At 44.0% G+C, this 24,041-nt stretch overlaps 1 protein-coding gene across 23 annotated transcripts in view; it reads right to left on the bottom strand.

The window, feature by feature from the left end:
- Positions 1-24,041, bottom strand: part of MBOAT1 (membrane bound glycerophospholipid O-acyltransferase 1) — a 111,210-nt gene that overhangs the window by 4,083 nt on the left and 83,086 nt on the right. For 13 of the 23 annotated variants that reach the window (XM_086370086.1, XM_086370101.1, XM_086370084.1 and 10 more), the window contains 6 exons: positions 23,430-23,613; positions 21,177-21,369; positions 14,208-14,311; positions 11,803-11,867; positions 9,698-9,830; positions 6,880-7,031 (listed from right to left, as the gene is read on the bottom strand). In XM_086370086.1, the coding sequence (XP_086226212.1) occupies positions 6,880-7,031; positions 9,698-9,830; positions 11,803-11,867; positions 14,208-14,311; positions 21,177-21,369; positions 23,430-23,613 (831 nt within the window). Of the gene's footprint in view, positions 1-3,166; positions 3,829-6,879; positions 7,032-7,060; positions 7,867-9,692; positions 9,831-11,802; positions 11,868-14,207; positions 14,312-14,518; positions 17,634-21,176; positions 21,370-23,429; positions 23,614-24,041 lie in introns of those variants that run through there. The other 10 variants (XM_086370105.1, XM_086370103.1, XM_086370088.1 and 7 more) reach the window with 9 other exon arrangements.

Genomic DNA, 24,041 nt, shown 5'->3' with positions numbered 1-24,041 from the left:
TCTCTAGGTCCGTCCATGTTGCTGCAAATGGCATTATTCCATTCTTTTTATGGGTGAGTAATGTACTTAGTTGCTCATTATGTCTGACTCTTTGCAACCCCATGGACTATAGTCCACCAGGCTCCTCTGTCCATGGGGATTCTCCAGGCACAAACACTGGAGTGGGTTGCCATGCCCTCCTCCAGGGAACCCTGTGTGTGTGTGTGTGTGTGTGTATGGACCACATCTTCTTTATCCATTCATCTGTTGATGGACGTTTGTGTTGCTTCCATATCTTGGCTACTGTAAACAGTGCTGCAACACACATTAGGGTTCCTTCCTCTGCAATTTTTTGGGAAGAGTTTCAGAAGGATTGTTGTCAACTCCTCTCTAAATGTTTGACAGAATTTGCCTGTGAAGTCATCTGGTCTTGAACTTTTATTTGTTGGAAGATTTTTAATCACTGTTTCAATTTCAGTACTTGAAATTGAACAGGTTTGTTTTCTTTTCTCCTGGTTCAGTCTTGGAAGGTTGCACCTTTCTAAGAATTTAGCCATTTCTTCTAGGTTGTCCATTTTATTGGCATATAGTTGTTTGTGTGGAGAAGGCAATGTACCCCACTCCAGTACTCTTGCCTGGAAAATCCCATGGATGGAGGAGCCTGGTAGGCTGCAGTCCATGGGGTCGCTAAGAGTTGGACACGACTGAGCGACTTCACTTTCCCTTTTCACTTTCATGCACTGGAGAAGGAAATGGCAACCCACTCCAGTGTTCTTGCCTGGAGAATCCCGGGGACAGGGGAGCCTGGTGGGCTGCCGTCTCTGGGGTCGCACAGAGTCGGGCACGACTGAAGCAACTTAGCAGCATCAGTTGTTTGTAGTAGTCTTTTAAGATCCTTTATATTTCTGTAGTGTCAGTTTAACTTCTCCTTTTTCATTCCTGATTTTATTGATTTGAGTTCTCTCCCTTTTATTCTTGATGAGTCTGGCTAACATTCATCAATCTTGTTTACATTCTTAAAGAAAAAGCTTTTAGTTTTTTTCCATTATTCATCTCTATTTCTGCTCTGATCTCATTTCTTTCCTTCTACTAACTGAATTTTGTCTGTCATCTTTCTTTGCTTTAGGCCTGAGGATCATAGCTTCTCTTCTCATGTCTGCCCTCTAGTGGCTGACGTTGGTCCTGAGGTTCGTGCAGGTTTCCTTTTGGGTGGAGCTGGGTCTTGTCATTCTGGTGGTCAGGATCTTGTCAGTTCAGTTGTGTTCGACTCTGCGACCCCATGGACTGCAGCACACCAGGCTTCCATGTCCATCACTAACTCCCAGGGCTTGCTCAAACTCATGTCCATCGAGTCAGTGATACCATTCGACTCATCATTGGATGGCATCCTCTGTCGTCCCCTTCTCTTCCTGCCTTCAATCTCTGCCAGCGTCAGGGTCTTTCCCAATGAGTCAGTTCTTCGCATCAGGTGGCCAAAGTATTGGAGCTTCAGCTTCAACCTCAGTCCTTCCAAAGAATATTCAGGACTGATTTCCTCTAGGATGGACTGGTTGGATCTCCTTGCAGCCCAAGGGACTCTCAAGAGTCTTCTCCAACAGCACAGTTCAAAAGCATCAGTTCTTCAGTGCTCAGCCTTCTTCACAGTCCAACTCTCACATCCATACATGACTACTGGAAAAACCATAGCTTTGACTACATGGACCTTTGTTGGCAAAGTGATGTCTCTGCTTTTTAATATGCTGTCTAGGTTAGTCATAGCTTTTCTTCCAAAGAGCAAGTATCTTTTAATTTCATGGCTGCAGTCACCACCTGCAGTGATTTTGGAGCCGAAGAAATAAAGTCTGTCACTGTTTCCATTGTTTCCCCATCTGTTTTCCATGAAGTCACATTCATTTTTTGAATGTCGAGTTTTAAGCCAGCTTTTTCAGTCTCCTCTTTCACTTTCATCAAGAGGCTCTTTAGTTCCTCTTCACTTTCTGCCATAAGGGTGGTGCTTTCTGCATATCTGAGGTTATTGATATTTCTCCCAGCAGTCTTGAAATTCCAGTATGTGCTTCATCCAGCCCAGCGTTTCTCATGATGTACTCTGCATATAAGTTAAATAAGCAGGTGACAATATACATCTTGACATGCTCCTTTCCCAGTTGGGAACCAGTCCATTTTTCCATGTTTGGTTCTAACTGTTGCTTCATTACCTGCATACAGGTTCTCAGGAGGCAGGTAAAGTGGTCTGGCATTGGTTAGGATTGTGTCAAGGGGTGTGTTTAGAGGTGGTTGTGTGGCTGAGACTTCCCTGGTGGCTCAGACGGTAAAGAATCTGCCTGCAGTTCAGGAGACTGGGGTTCCATCCCTGGGTCATGAAGATCCCCTGGAGAAGAGAATGGCAACCCACTCCAGTATTCTTGCCTGGAGAATCCCATGGACAGAGGAGTCTATAACCTTGGCGGGCTACAGTCCATGGACTTGGAAAGAGTCGGACAACTGAGAGCCTAACATAAGGACCAGGTGACCTCAGTGTGGCTGCTGACGGGTGGGGCGGTGTTCGTGGCCTGCTGACTGTTCTGTCTGAGGCATTCCAGCACTGGAGCTGTAGGTCGTTGGTTACAGCCAGGTCTTGATGCCAAAATGGCGACCTCTGGGAGAGGTCAGTATTCTCTGGGGGCTTCTGCCGCCACTGTCCTTACCCTTCCCCCAGCCCAGTGAGCCGCAGCCAACCCCTGTCGCCACAGGAGAGCCTCTAGGACCCACAGGAGGTCCAGTCCCAGCTCCTATGGAGTTTACTACTCTGGGCTGGCTCCCAGGGGCACAAAACCTTGTCTGTGCCCTCCAAGAGTGGACTCTGTCTCCCCCAGTCCCGTGGAGCTCCAGTCCTGTACTCAGTCCCACTGACCTTCAAGGCCAAATGCTCTGGGGGTCCCTCCTCGCAGGGCTGGACCTTCATGCTGGGGAGCGTGATGTGGGGCTCAGCACTCCATCTTGTGAGGGAACCTCTGTGATATAATTACCTTGCAGCCTATGGGCTGCCCACCTGGTGGACATGGGATTTGACTGTGTTGTGAAAGCACCCCTCCTACCGTCTCGTGTGGCTGCTTCTTTGTCTTTGAATATATCATGTGGGGTAGATTCCAGTCTCTTCGGTCGATGGCTGTTCAGCACTTGGTTGTGAGTTTGGTGATTTCCTGAGGGGAAGTGAGTGCAAATCCTTCCACTCGGTCATGTTTGTGGAGACACAAGTTCTTTCATAACACAGTCAAATGTTCACTTGGGGCTCACTTACAACTACAAGGGAAAAAATTAGACTAAAGCAGGATTTTCAGTCGCTACAGATTGAAAAGTGACGAGACAGAAAAACAAAGCCCGTCTGACACTTAAATGTCAATCAAGGAAGGGTATCCTGAGAAATAGATTTGCATACGACTGCCAGTCATCTCCAGCTACTGAAATTACCCCCCAGAGAGGAACAGATCTGGCCAGGCCCATCTCCATTAATTTCTTCTGCCAGATTCAGAGAGTCTCCTACAAGTTTCTGAAAAAGAATTGTTTTAAAAAGATTCTGAAAACACTTTTGAGAGGCAATCTATAATAGCCATTGGCAACAGCTATGCAGCTGTTAATCTAATTTTAATTACTTTGAATTTTAAGTCGAAAACTGTTTCTCAGTCACACTGCTGCTGCTAAGTTGCTTCAGTCGTGTCCAACTCTGTGCGACGCCATAGACGGCAGCCCACCAGGCTCCCCCGTCCCTGGGATTCTCCAGGCAAGAACACTGGACACATTTCAAAAGCTCGGTGGCCACCCTACTGGATGGCATTTCAGTCTCTGTAGAAACTTCTACTGGACAGAGCTGACCTAGGTAGGGAATTTAGATGGTATACATAAGCAAGGAGGAAAACACCGTACCACTTAGGCTGAATTACTTGAAACTGACAAAAGTGACAGAAATGTCAATTTCACTCTAAACAAAGGTTTGTGTGCGTTTTAAGTAAAGTAGGTTGTTTTTAAAAAGAAATGGAAATCTCCTGAGAGTGATCTGGCCTGATAATGATTTCTTTCCCTAAAGCTCCTGCCTACAAATAGAATTTGGCATGCTTAGTTGGTTAAATGCATGTGATCACAAACAAATCACCACTTGTGTGTGACTCCCAAGTGATAACATTCTTCCAAAGTATTTTCTCCTACAGAAATTTTTAGTGACTGCACTCCTCCTCTTGCTGTTTAAAAAAAAAAAAAAAACTTTGCAAGTGAAACTTGGGTTTTGCTGTGTGACACCTGTTAAATTACTCACCCTCTCTGAGCCTCCATGGCCATAAATAATAAACAGGGATAGTGATACCTACCATTCTCTCCTCAGCTCACTGCTCTACTTTGGATTGGTTCTACAGTCTTCCCACACTCGTGTTTCTCAGGGCTTCTTCCTATTACAATGGAGCTTCTCTGTGCTGCTCCCAGGGTTTGCAGCACAGCCCACAGTGCTCCATCTGCCCCGCTCAGCATCCCTACACACTATACCTGCTTCACACTCCCCTGGTGCAGCCTCCAGGAAAGAAAGCTCAACGCTGCTTTCTCTCAAGAGTCAGATTCCTGTTACACGCACCATGTACATGTTACATGGTACAAAATCTCCAGACCATTCACTCAAGGGTCTGATCTTCGTGGATATTTATAAATCTGTCAATTATTTCCTATCACTTCTATCAAGCGATCTCCTCCACGGAAGTAGGAATGAGCTCGCTCTTTTGTTCACCATCCCAGTCCCAGCTTCTAGAGCAGTGCCTAGCACGCCGTTCTGTGCTAAGTCGCTTCAGTTGTGTCTGTGCAACCCTATGGACTGCAGCCTGCCAGGCTCTTCGGTCCATGGGGTTCTCCAGGCAAAAATACTGAAGTGAGTTGCCATGCCCTTCACCAGAGCATCGTTACGACCCAGGGATCGATTAAATGATATTGAGTTAAATACAGGCACTTCTGCTATAATATGACACACATATTCCTGGGAAAAAAATATTGCATCTAGCAACATCATACGCTTAAAATGCCAGGGCTGGGGTGGGTATGTTTCGCCTCTCCCCAGTTCCTGTTTCTTTATCTGCATAGTAGCTTAGATTTTCCAAACACTGGGGGAACCCTCAGCCCCAGGCATCTGACTTCGGAATGCAAATCAATGTGTCTTGATGCCTGTTTAAAAAAAAATAACCTGTTTAACATAATTCCTTGTTTATCTCACAGTTCCACTTCTTTATAAAAGGTCATCTCCTCACTAGCAGCTCTCTCCTCTTTCCTCTCTCCAAAGAAAATGGGGGAAAGAGCCCAGGGTTACCAGTTAGAAGCAGACACCTCAAAACTTATGAGAGTTTATGTAACCTGAGCACTAACAAAGACAATTAGCACCCAAGCCCAAAACTTGGACAGCCCAGGAGGATAGCTGGACTGGGCCTAAAGGCTGCTTCAGAGAGTGTTAAAATGTACAAGATGATAAAGGGCAAATGCTGGCTGGAGGGCACTCAGATAAAGTGAAAGTGAAGCCGCTCAGTCGTGTCCAACTCTTTGCAACCCCGTGGACTGTAGCCCACCAGGCTCCTCCATCCATGGGATTCTCCAGGCAAGAATACTGGAGGGGGTTGCCATTTCCTTCTCCAGGGGATCTTCCCAGCCCAGGTCTTCCACACTGCAGGCAGACACCCACCAGGGAAGTACTCAGATAAGGGAAAAGAAAACAGAGCTGTGAGCAAGTGGGGCTGCTCGGAGGGAGTGGGCACAGGAGGTAAAACTGAGATGGTGCAGGCTTGGAGGGGGGGCACCTCTGGAAAGAGGAAGCCGAGCGCAGGTGGGACAGCTCATGGCTCCTACCTCTGTAGCAGCTGAACTGAGGGTTTTTTGGCTGAAGATTATAATTCTTTTCCCACTATTCCTGCATCCCTTGTCTAGAAAAGTCTGTATATAAACCAGTTTAACTTCCATGCTATCTGGACATAACGCCTACGACCTAACTGGAATTACAGAAACAGACTTCAACCTGAAAAAAAAGAATCCTACATCTAGACACTGATACCTGGACTGAGCAGTGAGAGTATCTTTGGTCATTCCTAACTGGTGTGTACAGTCTCTGATATACAATAAGGCACGTTTGCATGTTTATTCCCAAGCCACTTTTCTGACTGTAGCTGTGGCCCAAACTTAACCTACAAAAGTTCCTGCAAATCAGTAAACGATGCAAGTCAGTATTTATCGAGTACAGACTACACTGGGCTGAGCCCTTTGCATGTCTGCCTCATTCAATCCTGACAAAGGTGTTTTGAGATGAATTCTATTCTTGCCTTCATTTTACGGTTGACAAAACACAGGTAAAAGAGGTTAATAACTTGCCAGAGGTCACACAACCACTTCTCTGAGAGTAGAGAAATATGGCTAATTCAACAGAGGAGTGAGACAATAAAAGTAATCAAGAGGTTTGCGGTTCAGCTGGAGGGCTGGTGTTTGAATACAAGGGCCTGACATCCTTTCCCGAAAGGCCTCGTCTGTGGGGTGAATCCAGCTCCTGCCTGCTTCTGTCCCTCCTGGGGTGCCCCAAGGCCTCCAAAAGAGCCTAACCCCAGGAAAAACAGGTAAGGGCAGTGAACTCACCCTCTGAGCTTGTAATCCAGACACATGCCTTCGGAATTCACTACCATAAGCATCCCTTACTTACTTTAGGAATGGTTCAAGGGCACTCTGCCCCATCTGCGTTACTGTCTGTTAGCATCTCCAGGACAGACACTTCCTCCTAAAGCCTTCTCTAGACATTTTCCCATTGAAACCGCACATAGAAACTCAGTACTGGCTGATTCAACTCACCAGCTCCTAAGCCAAACACAGAGGTTACCAGACAAGTTTTCTGCAGAGCAATCGTGAGCAAGCGAAACTTACTTATATAAGCTGATGGTGGGTTCCACGGCCAACATAACGAAGGGGGCCACCGTGTAAGAGACGGCCAGCTGAGTGACAGCCCAGGTGACTATGTCATAAACCGCCTTGAGGGCTTTTGAAGAAAGGAAGTAATGTCTGTAGTTTTTCCTCACCTGCTCGCCAAGGAAGTTGGGGGGCGGGGTGCAAAAAATAAAAACTTTTATTCCATGCATGCATGTAGTATACTTCAGGAACACAGGAGATAAAAACTACCAACCATCTGAGTTCTATTTTCAACCAAAATTACCATTATCGTTTTGTTATTTTTAAAAAGTACACATCCATTCACTGTAGAAAAATGTTTAAAGAACAACTAAGCAGTCAGATTTTTTTTAACATCTCCCCAAGAAAAGCACTGTTGAAAAACCCTTTCAAGTCTCTTTTCTATTCATACATATTCATGTTTACATTTCCAATGGCATCACTAGATGGTTAGCCTGTTTTTTCATTTAGCAACATAGCATGAACTTTTTTCTATGTCAATATTAATCTGACACAATTTTAATTATGGGAAACTTTGTAAACAATTCTGTGATGTATATCCTTGTAGAAAAGTCTCTGCACTGTGTCTTATTTCCTTTAAATAACGGTGAAATATAATAGTGTAATAATGAGAGCTACCATTTATTGAGTGTTTACGGTATGCCAAGTCTGTGCAAATTCTTTATGGGTATCATCTCTGATTCTCCCAACAAGGCTATCATGTAAGCATCATTATGCCCATTTTACAGACAAGGAAACAGAACTCTTTGAGATGAAAAATGCTGGGTGTCAAAGGATTTGTAGGTCTTTGGACACAGATTTGGTTTCAGAAAGACACCCGATTTCCAGATGCCAGAACCAAAGACAGAGTTGAAACAATGGCTGGTTTAAAGGCAGGTCAGCAAGGACTCTTCCTTGGCTCTAAGGTCCTCTAGACAGAGGCTGGAGGTCCATCCATGGGCAGTACTGAGAAGCACATAAGAGATTTTATTAAGTAACTTCCTGGGCCTGAGACACTTCATGACTGTTTGAGTTCATTCTCCCTTTGGCAGGGAGGGGAATGGAAACACTGTTCCATCAACCCTCTCTCCATCTCTTATCTGACTCATTTGTGGAAAACGTTCCAAGGTCACCGGACAGACTTTATATACTGGGTTGGCCCAAAAGTTCATTTGGGCTTTTCCAAAAAGATGTTACAGAAAACCTCGAACAAATTTTTGGGCCAACCCAATAAGTCAATGCTTTTATACCAATTAAGATCAACTGAACGAAAGACGTTTTTAGAAATAATACTTTGAATGTATAAACAAAATTCTAGCCTTTGTCTTTCCATCTGTTTTTTAGTTTTATGACCCAAGTTGGTATATGAATGGGAAAAAAGAAAATGCTTGCTTTCACTGCACAAGTATGTACAATATATACTTTTATTGTTCTTGTTTAGTCACTAAGTCATGTCCAACTCTTTTGCGACCCCCATGGACTGTAGCCGAGCCAGCTCCTCTGTTGCATGGGATTTCCCAGGCAACACTACTGAACTGGGTTGCTATGAAACTTTAAACTGTGCTAATCAGAATGATCAATTATCCATCTTGTTCACACAACAAACATTTATATAAATAAAATATTGGGTCAGCTAAAAAGGTGCATACAAATTTTTCTACAAGTGCTTAAGTTGTGAACTTTTTGGCCAAGCTAATAAGAACTGCATGGGTGCAGAACTTTTGTTCACTGCAGTAGCCCAGCACCTGCTAACACATAAAAGGGCTCCTGAAATATTCATCGAACAGATGAATTCAAGAATGAGTCAACAGCTAAAAGAAATGGGAAGAAATCCTACTCTACCCACTTTCTCCACTGAACGAACAGGAAGATGTTATCCATTTATATGAGATGTTTCCCGTTTACACTAGATGTTACGTCTCTATTCCCAGTAGACCAGAGTAGGGACCACATCCCTTCTGTTCTCCATTTTTCCCTCCAATACCCATCACAGCACTTGGCATGCAAGGAGGCACTCCATAAACATATTTAAAAAAAATAAGAGAGTGAATAGCTTTGTTGGGGCTCCTAAACCCACGTCTAAAATACCAGCTCAACAAATCTCATTAAAAGCTCTGTATTTGACAGAATACACTGACTTGTAATTACTTTTGTACATGTTCACTTCATTTTTGAGGACATTTTATTTTTTAATTCTGCTCTGCAGAATTATTATTATTCTTGCTCTGCAGCCAGCAAATCACAGGAACAGTCTAGGACAAACTGAAGGCTACTCCTAAAACCTAGAGAACTAAATTTATAAAATTCACAAAGGACTTTACACAAACTTAAATTGGATCAAACACGAGAGGTTAGAGAAATCTTTAAGAGAACAGTTCCTGTGGCTGCAATTTTTACAGTTCCTCAGAGATCAAATTATTTTTAGGTGAAAGATTATGAAAAGGACATAAGCAAAATGAAGTTTTATGGAATCTCCATGGATGAATAACGATAGTCACCTGTAATTAGTAGCCTTTAATGATTAAAAATATTTTCATCTCTTAAGGTACTAAACATTGTTCCTAAAAGCCCTTTTGTTTTGCAAACACTCCCTGTAAGTAATATGAAAATGAAGTAGTTAACCATTTTATGACCATAAGTTCCTATATACTGAAATATTTCTCTAATGGGAAGACATCTGCTGATTTCTCAAAACATCACTCCCACCATGGTCCCCAACCTGCTGGGACCTAAAAGACAACACACACACAGGCATCTGATTACTAACGAGAAGACCCCATAACCAGAGGAAGCTTACCGTTCTGGCTGCTAGAGTGACCAGGATTCCAGTTAAGAAGGTGAAGTAGTACCCAGGGTAGACACCGTGCCATAAGGCAGACAGGATGAAGGTCAGCACTGTGGGGTACCAGGGAACCCGCTCATAGCACACACTGAAGACAGGAAGGTACAATGAGCCACAGGTCAAACATATCAGGAATTTTTACCCACACCTGCATCTTTTTAGATCCAATCATGCAGAAATCACTTGATGATCCACTGATGGCATGCCTGCCTAACCCTCGTCAGGGACTTGCAGTGTAGTCCAAGCAGCCTTGAACTCTAGTTTTCTTAAACACTAAGAGTCGTGTCCGACTCTTTTGTGACTCCCAAGGACTATAGCCCGCCAAGCTCCTTTATTCATGGGATTTCCCAGGAAAGAATACTGGAGTGGGTTGCCATTTCCTTCTCTAGGGGATCTTCCAGACTGGAAAAGTGCCATTGGCTCTAAAACATTTAGAACCAGATAAGGGTCCTCATTTAGTGGAATTCATTTACTTTCCGCACTGGCCCCAATGCCACCTTAAAAAAACAACAACAACAACAAAACCACGGCAGCCTTCTCATCTCTCTTGGCCATGACTCCAGCACAAAATCAACACATCAGTTACAGGGCCTCTTCAGTCCTCAGCGTCCACTGGATTCCAACCCATGAATTTGCCTTAAAGAGCGAGGGCGTTATGAGAATCCAGGAACTGCCAGTAAAAACCCTGCAGATCTCTGGCTTCTTGGTTGTTCATTAAAACGAAGTGACAGGGGACTTCCTCCCAAATCCAGTCTATAGATTGGCAGTGGTACCCTGGGGAGCAACTACATGCCTTCCTAAATGAGACAGCCCAGATGAAAATAAATCCCAACAGTCAAAAGTAACCAAGCTAAAACCAAACTAAGGGTCACGGCTGTCTCTTTATGGGAAGAAAGGGAATGCATCTGAGGAAAGAAACAAGCGTGGAATTCCATGTGAAATATTTCTTCTTGAAATGAGAGGTACTTTGCATGGGTGTTTGTTTCTTACCTCTCTGGACCTTCTTGAATGAATGAAACATTCCATTTTCTAAAGTGATTTTTTAAAAATATTTCACTTTTTATATATATGTTCACATAAAAAATGTTTATGTAGAACAAGCTCCTAGTGGAGACTATAGGATTCTCAATACATTGGGGTCATTCAATAGGCAGAAATAGAGGTTTATGCTAAACTGATTCAGAAAATTAAAAGCAATAACTTAAGGGCAAATTTTCAAAACGTACATATTCAGATGAATTGCATGAGTTTACTTTGGTAGAACTGTTATCCTTTGTCTCTTCTTTGACCCCAGTGTTTTAACAAGACGGAAAATGCTACTTATCAAAAACAGTAGAACTGACAGTTTAATATTTGTATACTCTCTCTGCACTCATGTAATAGGAATATTCATGAGCTAGAGTCTGCTGCTTTGAGGATAGCATGTCATTAGTTCCATAAGAAGTAATATTTCTAATTTTGGAATGTGTAGAAAAACAAAAGGACAGAGAAATACCAAAAATACAAAGTTAAAAAGCATCAACATGTGGGGGGGTACCACAAAGTTTTCAATGCTACAGATAAAATAAACAGCAGTCTTCCGTGACATGATGCTGACATTGACCCTCCTTGACCCCTGAGCAATAGACTGTCCTCTAGGTAGGCAGCAGCACATCACAGAGGTTAAGAGCCTGGCTCTGGAGATGCACTGGCCTCATATTTATTACTCCTTAGCTGTGTGACTGGCAAGTGACACAGCCCTCTGTGCCTCACTTTCCTCATCTGTAAAATGGAGATAAGTACCATCACTTCCTGGGATTGGTACGAGGATTGCTGGTACACAGGAATGGCATTAGCAAGTATTTGGTACAGTGAAATTAATATACTACAAAAAAAAATTAATGTACTACATTGTGACCTTCTCAAATTCTTCCTACTTTTTCGTTGACACAGCATAGATGTTAATACCAAACCAAAGTGCCAGCTGACATGACCCAGCAGACTACGGCTGTTCACCTAACGCTGCCCATCTAAACATATCCCAGCGCCATGAGTAACAAGGTCGTTTTTGTTTTCCTTACCGCTTTAGCCAAGTAGCTGTCTGAATATTCCAGTTTTCTACGTACATTTTGAAACTTGTGGCAGTCTAGAAAGGAGAAAATAACACCTATCATTAGCTTTAAATATCCCCAGAAATGGAAAGTCCTCCCCAGAATTTCCCTGGCGACAGACTAGATGTGCTATTTCCACGGTGACAACTGGCTCGGGCAGCTCAGCTGCTCCGCTGTACACAGTCGGACTTTATGGGCTTCCCAAGATTTCCTTTGCAACTAAAACTTGGCTCGCAGAGTCTCAATTTCTCTCAAAATCTATTTTCAAATTATAGGATGACCAAAAGAATGTTTTGTGGGTTTTCCTTCCATTCTGGTTAAACACAAAACCCAAGTCATCTGAATTTTAAAACTAAACCCTCTAAAATGGGATTTGCCACAGGAAAAGCTTCATCCTGTGAATTCAGAGCCCTTCCAGAGACACCTTGAATTCAGTTGCCATCGTTTCACTCTGGGGCCAGCCGTAAACTAGGTCAGTCTGGTGCAGTTATTCTGCAAGTAGCTATACAGGTTCAAACGCTTCCAATTGTATCTAGAATAGTAAGGCGATTTCACGCACGAAGGAGTCACAATACAGAAAAGAAAACAAAATATCACTCTTGCCGGCATGACACAGGTAGATCAACCATGCAGAAAGATTCCAAAATAAGTCTTCAATTGGGTTTTCTAATTAAAAAAAAAAATTTAATAAAGGCTGGTTGTAGAAAGCACATAGCAAACATTTAAGACCTAGAATTCCTAATAAAGTTGGAAAATGTAGATGTCCCTGTTTTCTGTTTCAACCATAAAATCTTAGGCCACACGTTGGCCTAATGTAATATGTTTGGAAGGAATGGAGGAAGAGGGAGAACGCATCCGTGATGGACAGACAGGTTTCTGTACTATGAACTTCTAGTTTGAACACCCTAAGGCAGGGGTCTCCAACCTGCAGGATCTAATGCCGGATGATCTGAGGTGGAGCCGATGTAATAACAATAGATATGAAGTGCACAATAGATGCAACAAGCTTGAATCATCCTAAAACCGTTCCCCACCCCTAGTCCGGGAGAAAACTGTCTTCCACGGAGCTGGTCCCTGGTGCCAAAAGGTTGGGGGCCGCTGTCCTAGGGAGTTTTATTTATCCATTTAGCCATCGTCCATGGCTAAAAAATGCTATCCTCACAGAGCCAAAAGTGCCTAAATTAAATCAGACTTCCTTGGCGGTTCTACTTAGCTCCTGGCTGTATATCAGCTCCACTTCTTTCATCATAAATACATGACTCAGCATCACCCAGAACACATGCCCACAGTGAGAGGTCTCTGTCTTCAGGGCCACAGTGGACGGGTTGGCGGGCAGCCGGAGGTCCAGGGGACCCACTCTGAACGCCCATTTACCCTCAGCATGCCCAAGTAGCCAGCCGGGGTCTGACAGTTTTGAGGACGAGAAGAATTTCAGTGGGAAAAGGGAGGAAAGTCCTGACACATCGCTCTCTGACATCATCTAGATTGAAAAACAAGAGAGAGGGGTTGTTCTGGAGGCTGGATCATGTCCATTCAAATGAAGAGAAGCCCCAGGTGTCAAGAAGGTGGAGGCTGTCCCCCGGGCCTCCCAGTGGGTGGGGGATGCCCACCAAATGTGGGCAGCAGGGGGTCAGTCTCCACCTCCTGGGCTTCCTGCCCTACACGGAGCTCCTCTTTCTGCCTAGACTCTCCAGTGCCATAGCCAACAGCAGTCATGAGTCTCTTGGCTGGAGAACCAGCACTTCTGCACGTTGAGAATCGTGCCCTCTGGCTGCAAGGAGGAAAAGGGCCAGAGGCTTGGCAGTCCTTTCAGCTCTGAGGGATGACAACATGGAGGAGATCAAGAAGGATGTGGCCCCACAGAGATCACCTCTAGAGATGGAAATGATAATACCGAGAACTGTGGTCCAAGAACAAAGCTAGTGAAAGAGAAAACACTCTAATTCTAGAGGCCTTAAAGCTGCGCACTGTTGCAATTCTTAAAAGCAGATGCATCGTGGAAAGGAACCACAGAGAACACTGGCAATACAACCGCTAGTCTGTATCTCTGCAGAAAGGACACTGTCACCAAGAGAAAATGACATCTGTACTTTCTAGTTGGTACAACAGGAGCGTAAACAACAAAAAGATTTTCCATGTATCATTATTACTACTAGAACCACTAATACTGCCAAGAAAGTAGGTACCATAAAATATATATATATAAGGAAAAAAGTTTTGAGATACAGAGTGTTTCAGAGACTGCTGGAGCCAGGATTCCCTGAAAGGGGCTTTTTCTCGGACACTAACAAGGACCTCCCGTGTATACCACACTCACAGCACACCGTTTGCTTTACTCACAACGGCAGCGTCATTCACAAGCATGATACACTCACCTCAATTTTCCAGATGTTTAGGTTAGAAAGCAGATCCCAAGAGAAATTTCCATTCTTATCCACTCCGCTGAACCCAAAGCCAGCTGCATTATTCACTGCATCAGCTATGGTTTTTAAAACAACACATTAGGATGTGAGACAAAAGTCACATTGCTGCTTTCAAAGATAACTAGATGTCTGTCTAGCTTTAAGAGGAAGAGAGATGGCTGCAGTTTCCTTGAGAAAGAAACCAAAATAAATTTACAGGATCTCCTGATACTACTAAGAGTCAGAGCTTTGGCGCTTGGGTGATGTCAACTTTTATTCATTCATTTTTATTCATTCACTAGCATTTCATGAGCACCTGCTAAGTAAGAAGGAAGATGCTCACAGAATGTGCAGAATGAGAAAAAAAGAGATGAAGAAACAAAACAGAGAAATAGGAAGATTTAGAGACCAACTAGATATAAGGGGGGAAAGGGAAAGAGGTGGAAATATTTACATATAAGCTCAGAAGACAGAAGGACCTCCATCCAAGAGTTGTCATTAACGATGGCATGACACAGGCTGATAGCATCACATCTGGAAGAGAATCAGCTCTGAAAGAGAAACTGAGCTCGTTCTGGATATTAAGCATGACGTGTCAGTAGGGATATCAGTTGGGACAGCCAAGATACAGTTAGAACAATTTAGAACTTACAAAAAAGAACAGTACCAGAGCTGGGAATTTGGAGGCAGCTGCCAGAGAGGCCACATGCATATACGCTAAGTCGCTTCAGTCAGTGTCCAACTCTGCGACCCATGGACGGGTCTGTGGGCTTCTCCAGGCAAGAATACTAGAGGGGGTTGCCATCCCCTCCTCCAGGGGATCTTCCCGACCCAGGGATCAAACTCACATCTCGTGTGTCTTCCACACTGGTAGGCGGGTTCTTTACCACTAGCGCCACCTGGGAAGCCCGCCGAAGAGGCCACACATGGACACAATGACCAAAGCCACCCTACCGACAGAGTCAGCCTCAACGCTCCTGTATCCACCTTTATTTCACTTCACTCAACTCTGTGAAACCATCCCCCTGCCGTATTTCATTTCTAATCCGTTCCTTAATGATATTTTTTACACTCAAAGAGAGACCTGATGAAATCAACACACTTGTATTATAATGGCCAAGATTACTTTCTTTCAAGTTCACTCTGTTAGAATATTTCCTTCAGATCAATTCAGTCGCTCAGTCGTGTCTGACTCTTTGCGACCCCATGCATCGCAGCACGCCAGGCCTCCCTGTCCATCACCAACTCCCAGAGTTCACCCAGACTCACGTCCATCGAGTCAGTGATGCCATCCAGCCATCTCATCCTCTGTCGTCCCCTTCTCCTCCTGCCCCCAATCCCTCCCAGCATCAGAGTCTTTTCCAATGAGTCAACTCTTCGCATGAGGTGGCCAAAGTACTGGAGTTTCAGCTTTAGCATCATTCCTTCCAAAGAAATCCCAGGGCTGATCTCCTTCAGAATGGACTGGTTGGATCTCCTTGAAGTCCAAGGGACTCTCAAGAGTCTTCTCCAACACCACAGTTCAAAAGCATCAATTCTTCGGCGCTCAGCCTTCTTCACAGTCCAACTCTCACATCCATACATGACCACAGGAAAAACCATAGCCTTGACTAGACGAACCTTTGTTGGCAAAGTAATGTCTCTGCTTTTGAATATGCTATCTAGGTTGGTCATAACTTTCCTTCCAAGGAGTAAGCATCTTTTAATTTCATGGCTGCAGTCACCATCTGCAGTGATTTTGGAGCCCAAAAAAATAAAGTTTGACACTGTTTCCCCATCTATTTCCCATGAAGTGGTGGGACCGGATGCCATGATCTTCATTTTCTGAATGTTGAGCTTTAAGCCAACTTTTTCACTTTCTTCTTTCACTTTCATCAAGAGGCTTTTTAGTTCCTCTTCACTTTCTGCCATAAGGGTGGTGTCATTTGCATATCTGAGGTTATTGATATTTCTCCCAGCAATCTTGATTCCAGCTTGTGCTTCTTCTAGTCCAGCGTTTCTCATGATGTACTCTGCATATCAGTCACACGCTAGTAAAGTAATGCTCAAAATTCTCCAAGCCAGGCTTCAGCAATATGTGAACCGTGAACTTCCTGATGTTCAAGCTGGTGTTAGAAAAGGCAGAGGAACCAGAGATCAAATTGCCAACATCCGCTGGATCATGGAAAAAGCAAGAGAGTTCCAGAAAAACATCTATTTCTGCTTTATTGACTATGCCAAAGCCTTTGTGTGGATCACAACAAACTGTGGAAAATTCTAAAAGAGATGGGAATACCAGACCACCTGATCTGCCTCTTGAGAAATTTGTATGCAGGTCAGGAAGCAACAGTTAGAACTGGACATGGAGCAACAGAATATTTCCTTAAAAATAATCAAATGAGCTTTTTAACAGATTAAAAGGAAAAATATGGTCATATTAACAGATACAGAGATGACATTCCATAGAACTCATCTTTTCCTAATTAAAAACAAACATCCCCTCACCAAAACCCCTAAACCTTTGCAAACAAAGAAGCAAACCTGTTTAACTTAACAAAGCAATCTACAGAGGACAAATAAATAAAAAAGCAGCAAATGTACTTGATGCTTGCTTCCAACTTTTGATAGTTATGAGTAAAGCTGCTACAAACATAAAAAAATCAAACTAATGAAGTTGTAAAGCCTGAGATCTGGGGGAGATCTCAGAGCAACCCTTCCCATAGCTCTGTTCATTCCGTTTCTAGGGGAGTTCAGGTCCAGCTCACGCTAGACTTCTAAGGGCTAGTGGGAAGAAAAACCACCCCCTCGAAGTTTGCCTGCTTTCCTTTTGGCATCGTTGATGCCTTAAAACTGCTTATCTTACGCTTAGCTTTACTGTAAAACGATCTGGCTTCTTTCAGAAAAGGGAGGAAAGAAACGAGTCCTGAGATCTCTTCCTCCCATGCCGACTGGAGGGAAACTCAGTGGAAAAGGAGGAGGACACAGCCAGGGTGCAGCAGCTAAGAGACCACGAATTTACACTGTGTGGGCACAGACGGCGAAGGACAGAATTAAAACCAGGAGAGGACGCGCTCTTGAGGCCCAGGCTGATGGTGCTGCAACCAGCACAGCAATCCAGGCATGCCTTGTCCTGTCTCCAGCCTCAGATCTCAAACACACAGAAGCATAACAATTTTTTCTTTTGGGGGGGGGGGGGCGGAATCCTTAAATATTTTCCCAGGATTCTGTAAAGCATTCCACAGACATTTCTCATTTAGTGCTCACAATGGTGTGGAAATGGTGGTTCATACTACCATCGTCGTGGGAACGGTGATCTCCTGGGTTCCTTTCTCTACTTGGGAGCGGGGTTAATTCACAGCCTTGGGAGAGCTGTCTCAACTTCTAGGAACCTCTTCTCATGAGTAGATATTATAACAGTACCTATTTTAAAGAGATGCTGAAAGGATTAGACCGAATTGAAAATATGTAGAGTGCATAATACAGGGCCTGGCCCAAGTTAACATTCAAGAATGGTTAGCTGCCACCCGCATCATTATTACTGCCACCCCCATCTTGCTAGTGAGAGGTCTAAAGCTTAGTGATGTTAACATTAAGATCACTCAATCCCGCCAGGTGTGCAGGACTTCCCTGGTGGGCCAGTGGTTAAGACTTCGCCTTCCAATGTAGGTTCGATTCCCCGGGTGGGGAGCCAAGATCCCACATGCCTTCAGGTCAAAAAACCAAAAGATAAAACAGATGCGATACTGTAACAAACTCAGTAAAAACTATTAAAATGGTCCACATCAAAAAAAAAAAAGAAAAGATTGCTCAGGTGGTAAACAGTGCCAGACTCTGAACACTAGGGCTGATTCCACCAGCCTGATTGGCTGCTGCTGCTGCTGCCAAATTGCTTCAGTCGTGTCCGACTCTGTGCGACCCCACAGACGGCCTCCCATCAGGCTCCCCCATCCCTGGGGGCTAGGAGCCGTCTTGAGAGTCCCTTGGACTGCAAGGAGATCCAACCAGTCCATTCTGAGGGAGATCAGCCCTAGGATTGCTTTGGAAGGAATGATGCTAAAGCTGAAACTCCAGTACTTTGGCCACCTCATGTGAAGAGTTGACTGATTGGAAAAGACCCTGATGCTGGGAGGGATTGGGGGCAGGAGGAGAAGGGGACGACAGAGGATGAGATGGCTGGATGGCATCACTGACTCGATGGACGTGAGTCTGGGTGAACTCTGGGAGTTGGTGATGGACAGGGAGGCCTAGCGTGCTGTGATTCATGGGGTCGCAAAGAGTTGGACACGACTGAGCGACTGAACTGAACTGAAGAACCAGAAGAGGTGACTCTCAGAACTGCCGCATTTATACACGGTCAGAATTCCCTGCTCCCCTTAGTGCATCCTGCCACCTTTTATCCAAGACTGTTCTTGCCTTAAAGCAGTTAGAATCTCTAAGTTCACCAATCCAAAACCGGCTTCACTTGCATTGCACACGGCTCTAACATAACGGAAGATAAATTCATTGGACACCCCTATTTGGGCATCTGTGATCTTTAGAACACAGCCTGGGCTATAACTGAGTCTCACTAATTAGTACTAATTAGTAGGAGAAAAACCACTAGCCTCATATGCTAAGTCCAAAGAAAATAGCTCTATTCTTTCAATAGAAACGGTAACTAGAACTCGACGTACAGAGTGCAAGTCAGCTGGGAGTCATCGAGAGGCCAGCTTTAAGGATTAAATGTATAACTGTGTATAATTAGTACATCAATTATATGTAAATGGTGTTTGAAGGAGCTGCATAAAACAATTATTCGGTTAAGCAGTTTAAATATTCCCCGTTACACTATTCATTGCATCTTTACTTATAAATAATACAAAGGTTAATTTCAGACCAGCCCATGCAATCTAAACTAACACAAACTTCAAATTGAGGCCATGCAAATTAATGAAGCGTTTCTACTGAAGCTACCAAAAACAATGAAGAAAGGCTGGTGGGGAAGAAAAGACAGAGGTAAGTCCACAGAGAAAGCAATCCATGGCAAGGGTTATTTCTCTACTCTAAATATCTGGGGTCACTCCACAAAGGACCGAGTGAGGCCGGACACCCCTGTGCCCTGCAACCGCCTCCCCGCCCAGATTCCCGCCAGTACAACCCACCTCGTGTTAGACTTTCCCTACGAGGCCACGGAATGGCCTTTCTTTCCTCCTTAAATCAGGAGCCGATTTAGTCCAGAAGCCAGCCCTTAAGCCCTGGGGTACAGAATGTGGGAGCAGGAACGGGAGGGAGAAGGGGGGAAGAAAGGGAGGAAAAGCGAAGAAGTAGAAATTAGGAAAGGAGTGAGAGATTCTATCACACACCCTCTCCAGGCTGGAGCAAAGCGATAAGTCTACTTCAGTAGAAAAACACACCCAGTGTTCTGAGTGGTGCTGCATCCAGAGGAGGAGTAATGCCCACCTACTGAGGAAATGACTCTTCAACAGTAAAGCATCGGCAGGAAAGGCAATCAGATACAAGGAGCTGGGAGCCTCGCCCAAGGACCAGTCCGTACACGTCATCTCCTCTGCCATCCTGTCACTGCCGCAGCTCTGGGTATGCACTGCCTGGTGGGTATATGTGTCTGGGGCCCCACTGAGTGCAATGACCATGAGGGCTGAGATGTCCGACGTTGAGTTCCTCGTAGCACAGAGCCTGGTACTCAACAAAAACTCCTTGCGTTAAACTGAATGGGACCGGGAACAAACTTTCCCACACAGCAAATTTTGGAAAAGCTCTTAGGTCTCTCTGTGGTCAAGTGTGACATAAATTCTGCATTGGACTGCACTTGTCTCTGAACACTGTGATCTTTAAAAATTCATTTGGACCAGGAGCAGGGAAGAAAGAGGAATAGGGATCACTGCTCTGTTGAAAGGATAGAGTTTCTGTTTCAGGTGATAGAGTTCTGGAAATGGATGGTGGTTATGTTGCATTGTTGTGAGCGAACTTAATGCCATTAAGTTGTACACTATGGTGGATAAAATGGCAAATTCTACATTATGTTTATTTTACCACAATAAAAAAATGATAAATGAATAAATCAGTAGTTATAAACTTGAACTGGGTGCTAAAAACTTAAGAGTATGAAATGAGAGAACTCAGTTAAGTGCCGCACCCTTATGGAATATGGTCTACTAGGAACCAAGTTTAATAATCTACTTGATTTCATAAACCAAGTCACTGTTCCTGACATCAGGCCCCCAGGTCACTTGCAGCTAAGGTGTTAAACTTCCCCTCCTGAAAGTCTTCCAAATGCAAAATAGATATTCCCTATGGTTACCATGCCTTATCAAAATACTTAACCATTCTTGGTATGTAAATAGAAGGTTTATTGCTCACCTTAGCAAAGGTTTAAACTTTTCTGGTGTAAAACTCTTTAAAAGGAAAAGATATAAAGGCTTAATATTGACTAAAGTTACCTCACGGGGGAAAAAGAAAAGTATGATAATGCCCAATTAAGTTGAACTTTCTACCTTAAAAAAAAATCACTTGAAATCAGCTTCTTTCTAAAGCATAAAGCTTAACCAACCATTTCTTTAAAAGTTCAACCTAAATAAGCATATATATGGGTAAAATTCAACGTGTATCCTGTATTACAGACAACCCACAAAAATTACAAGAAAGCCAGATCATTCTGGAATTTTTCCCCTAACTTTCCATTACCCTAAATAGCCAAGTTTGATGGGTGGATGCAGCAGCTTCCAAGGTCTGACATCTGCTAATAACACTGGGTTTAAACAATAGCCAGGACTTTTTTCCTTATCACAGATAATTGAAAGGAGGGTTACCCTGGAAAGTACAGAGTCCCCCTGGCTCAACCGCCTTCCATTACACACCGGTCTTTTTTTTTTTTTTTGGTTTAAGTGATCCAAATGTTGCTCTGGCCAAGCCCTCCAAGAAGTAGCATTTTTTCCTCATGCATTCAGCGCCCTCCAGCAAACTCACCTAAGGTCCAGGCAAAGTAATACTTGGGCTTGGAGGCTTGCATGACAATGTATAAGTAGCAGAGTCGGGTCAGAAAGTTTGCTTCATGAACAAACCAGTCGTCAACCAGGGAGGTGACAGGGAAGGTCTTCGTCAGCGTCAGAAACAAAAGGAGAGATACCAAGGTCACGCACAGTTTGTGCATCACGGCTCCCTGGAAATGGGGGAGAAGAATGAAGTAACTATTCAGAAGACACTGGTGCGTGGAAAACAATTTCAGCAAAGGGATGCTAAGAATAAAGCTGCCCCATGGCTGCTGTGGTAATAGTCTCTAGAAGGAGAGGCAAAGGGCATTATTCCTCAGGGCACAGTTTCAGATGATGGGCATACATGCTGTATTTAGATGTAGGATTCGCCTCTGACACCCCAGGAAGGGATGGATCTTAAAAAAAAGAAAACTCTTACCAGCACATTCTACCATCAAAGGTCAGGTGGTTTTATTACCCAAGTGAGAGACCACTTGCTCAGTTGGGGCCGACTCTTTGAGAGCCCATGGACCGTATAGCCCACCAGGCTCCTCTGTCCATGGGGTTCTCCAGGCAAGAATACTGGAGTAGGTTGCCATTTCCTTCTCCAGGGGATCTTTCCGACCCAGGGATTGGACCCGGGTCTCCTGTGTTGCACGCAGATTCTTTACCATCTGAACCATTAGGGAAGCCCCTAAACACATGCAAAATCAGTAACATTACAGGATGGCAATCTTCCATCAGAAAGAAAGAGCCACTGGCCACCTGGTTGGTCCTGCAGCCAGCAGAGCCAAGGAAATGGATCTGAGTCACCAGCAAGGAGCACAGAGGCTTAATAAGGAAGGATTCTGGGCACGTGATTACATGTCTGAGCCAGGACGTGGGCAGGTAGCTTTACAAACCCTTTCTGGATGGTTTCCATGCAGTCTGCTCTGGGGTTGAGATGTACTGAGGTTTTCAGTTCCCCTGGATGGAGTCATTTTGCCCAGATTCCCTGACATCCAGGAGATGTCAGCTAATACCCAAAGAATTATAGTCCCCAACTTTATAAAAGAGACTACTTTTATTTGTAACAGCGCCTGCCTCACAGGGTAGCTTGGGGTTTCAGCGCAGGAATGTTTACAAGGGGCTAGGCACAGAGCCGGATTCCCGGCACATCACAGTAGAGCACAGCATGCTTTTCTAACTGTTCACCACTAGTGCGCGCCAGCCCCTCACAACCACATGTCTCTGGCCAAAATGCAACTTCAGAGCTTCATGCTCTCTGTGCACAAAAATGCAAGTCTCCTTGGAGGGCAACGTGAAGACTCTCTGATACCATTATTTTCCAAATAATGTGACACAGAACTCCTGTGACAGACCCTGTGTGTAAGCACCTGCGGTTACGCAGATGACACCCAGCCAGTGACCTCCCTCCTAGATTCTGTCCACAAAGGTCTCTGATTCACCATAAACTGCAGAGGACCTGACTGTGTCAAACTCTCAGAAAACATATGCTTAATCAATCATTTAAACTTTCACATACTTAATGTTGCCTAACAGTGGCATTTAAAAATATTTAAATTATCCTCAATTTCTCCCTTTCCAATGTTTCTCTTCCTTCCATTGATTACAAATTTTTCTTAAATATAGGATATCTGATCTGGATATGTTCAGCAGATTTGCAAAGTTCAATGAGTTATCCTCATGTTGATTAATTTGAGATTAATACACTTCAAATTAAAACATTATTTCAAAAAAACACCTTCAACTTTCTACAAGTCAATAAGATGAAACTTACTGACTATAAGGCATGCCAGGATAAAGCTGGTTTCCCTTGCCATAGTAAGGCTCTGCAATAAAAAGCACATGTATTCTGGTTCCCACTCTTTCCCTCTTCACCATTTATGACATAGTATCCTTTGGCTGTCTATGAATTTCTATTCGTAAAGACACATTTGAAGGTGTTAACTACACAATTGTAGGTACATCATAGGCAGTAAATACTGGCTGGTTGGCAAGTAGATTAATTGCTGTAATATTTCAGGCCAATGAGCTTCTCTGTGAAATAAATTCCTGTTGCACCAACATGGAGAACTCCTGCAAATAAATACCAATGTTGATATTTTAAACAGGGGGGAAAAGTTATGGGCCAAGCTTTCTGGTAAACTATTTGGATTTTTAATTAGAACAATTAAAAGTGACAGCCCTGGTAGCAAAGCTCTACTTCCTAGACCTCTGGATAAATACTTGGCACTAAACAACTTACAGTAGGAGAAGGTTCTGGCAGACTGTGGAAGCCTTTTTCCTTCCAGTTCACTTCCAGCAACTTCATGTGTGTGTGTCTCCCCTCAATGAAGGCTATATAATCCTTGAAATTGTTACAAGGGCCTGCTATGACACTCATGAAGTTGAGAAGGTAGCTCACATATTCCAAAAAGGAGGGTTTTGCTCTGCGAAAATAAAGTGAAAAGTTGAAGAGTCTTCAGTCTTTGATTTTTCTTTCATATCTGCAAATACGCCCGTTGTAAAGACAGGTGTTGTCTCTGTCGCTTGTTAAATGCTACACGCTCTTTCTTTGTTCTGTTTCTTTAAAAACCCACCTAAGAGTGAAATGTAGTTGAAAGGCAGTGAAGGAGGCGAGTGGCTCAGAGACGGCACGGCACTCTATGGCGCCCTCTGCTGGCTAACCGCAGCTCTACACGCGGAGGGCCAGACCGGGACAAAGGCAGCCTTGAGGCTGGGGAACAAACATTCTTTCTGGGCAACCTCAGCTGTCTGTCCACCCGAGAAAATGAAGGTAATAAACATCAGGCAGGGTGGGAACCCGGACTAATGGGACTTGGTCGAGATGGTGTGAGATGGGAAAACTCCCTCCCAA

Source organism: Bos grunniens, chromosome 23 (assembly GCF_055505025.1).
Source record: "Bos grunniens cultivar Pamir isolate PY7600 chromosome 23, Bosgru_T2T1.0, whole genome shotgun sequence".
NCBI classification, from domain to species: domain Eukaryota; kingdom Metazoa; phylum Chordata; class Mammalia; order Artiodactyla; family Bovidae; genus Bos; species Bos grunniens.
This window is presented reverse-complemented; position numbering and strand designations above follow the sequence as displayed.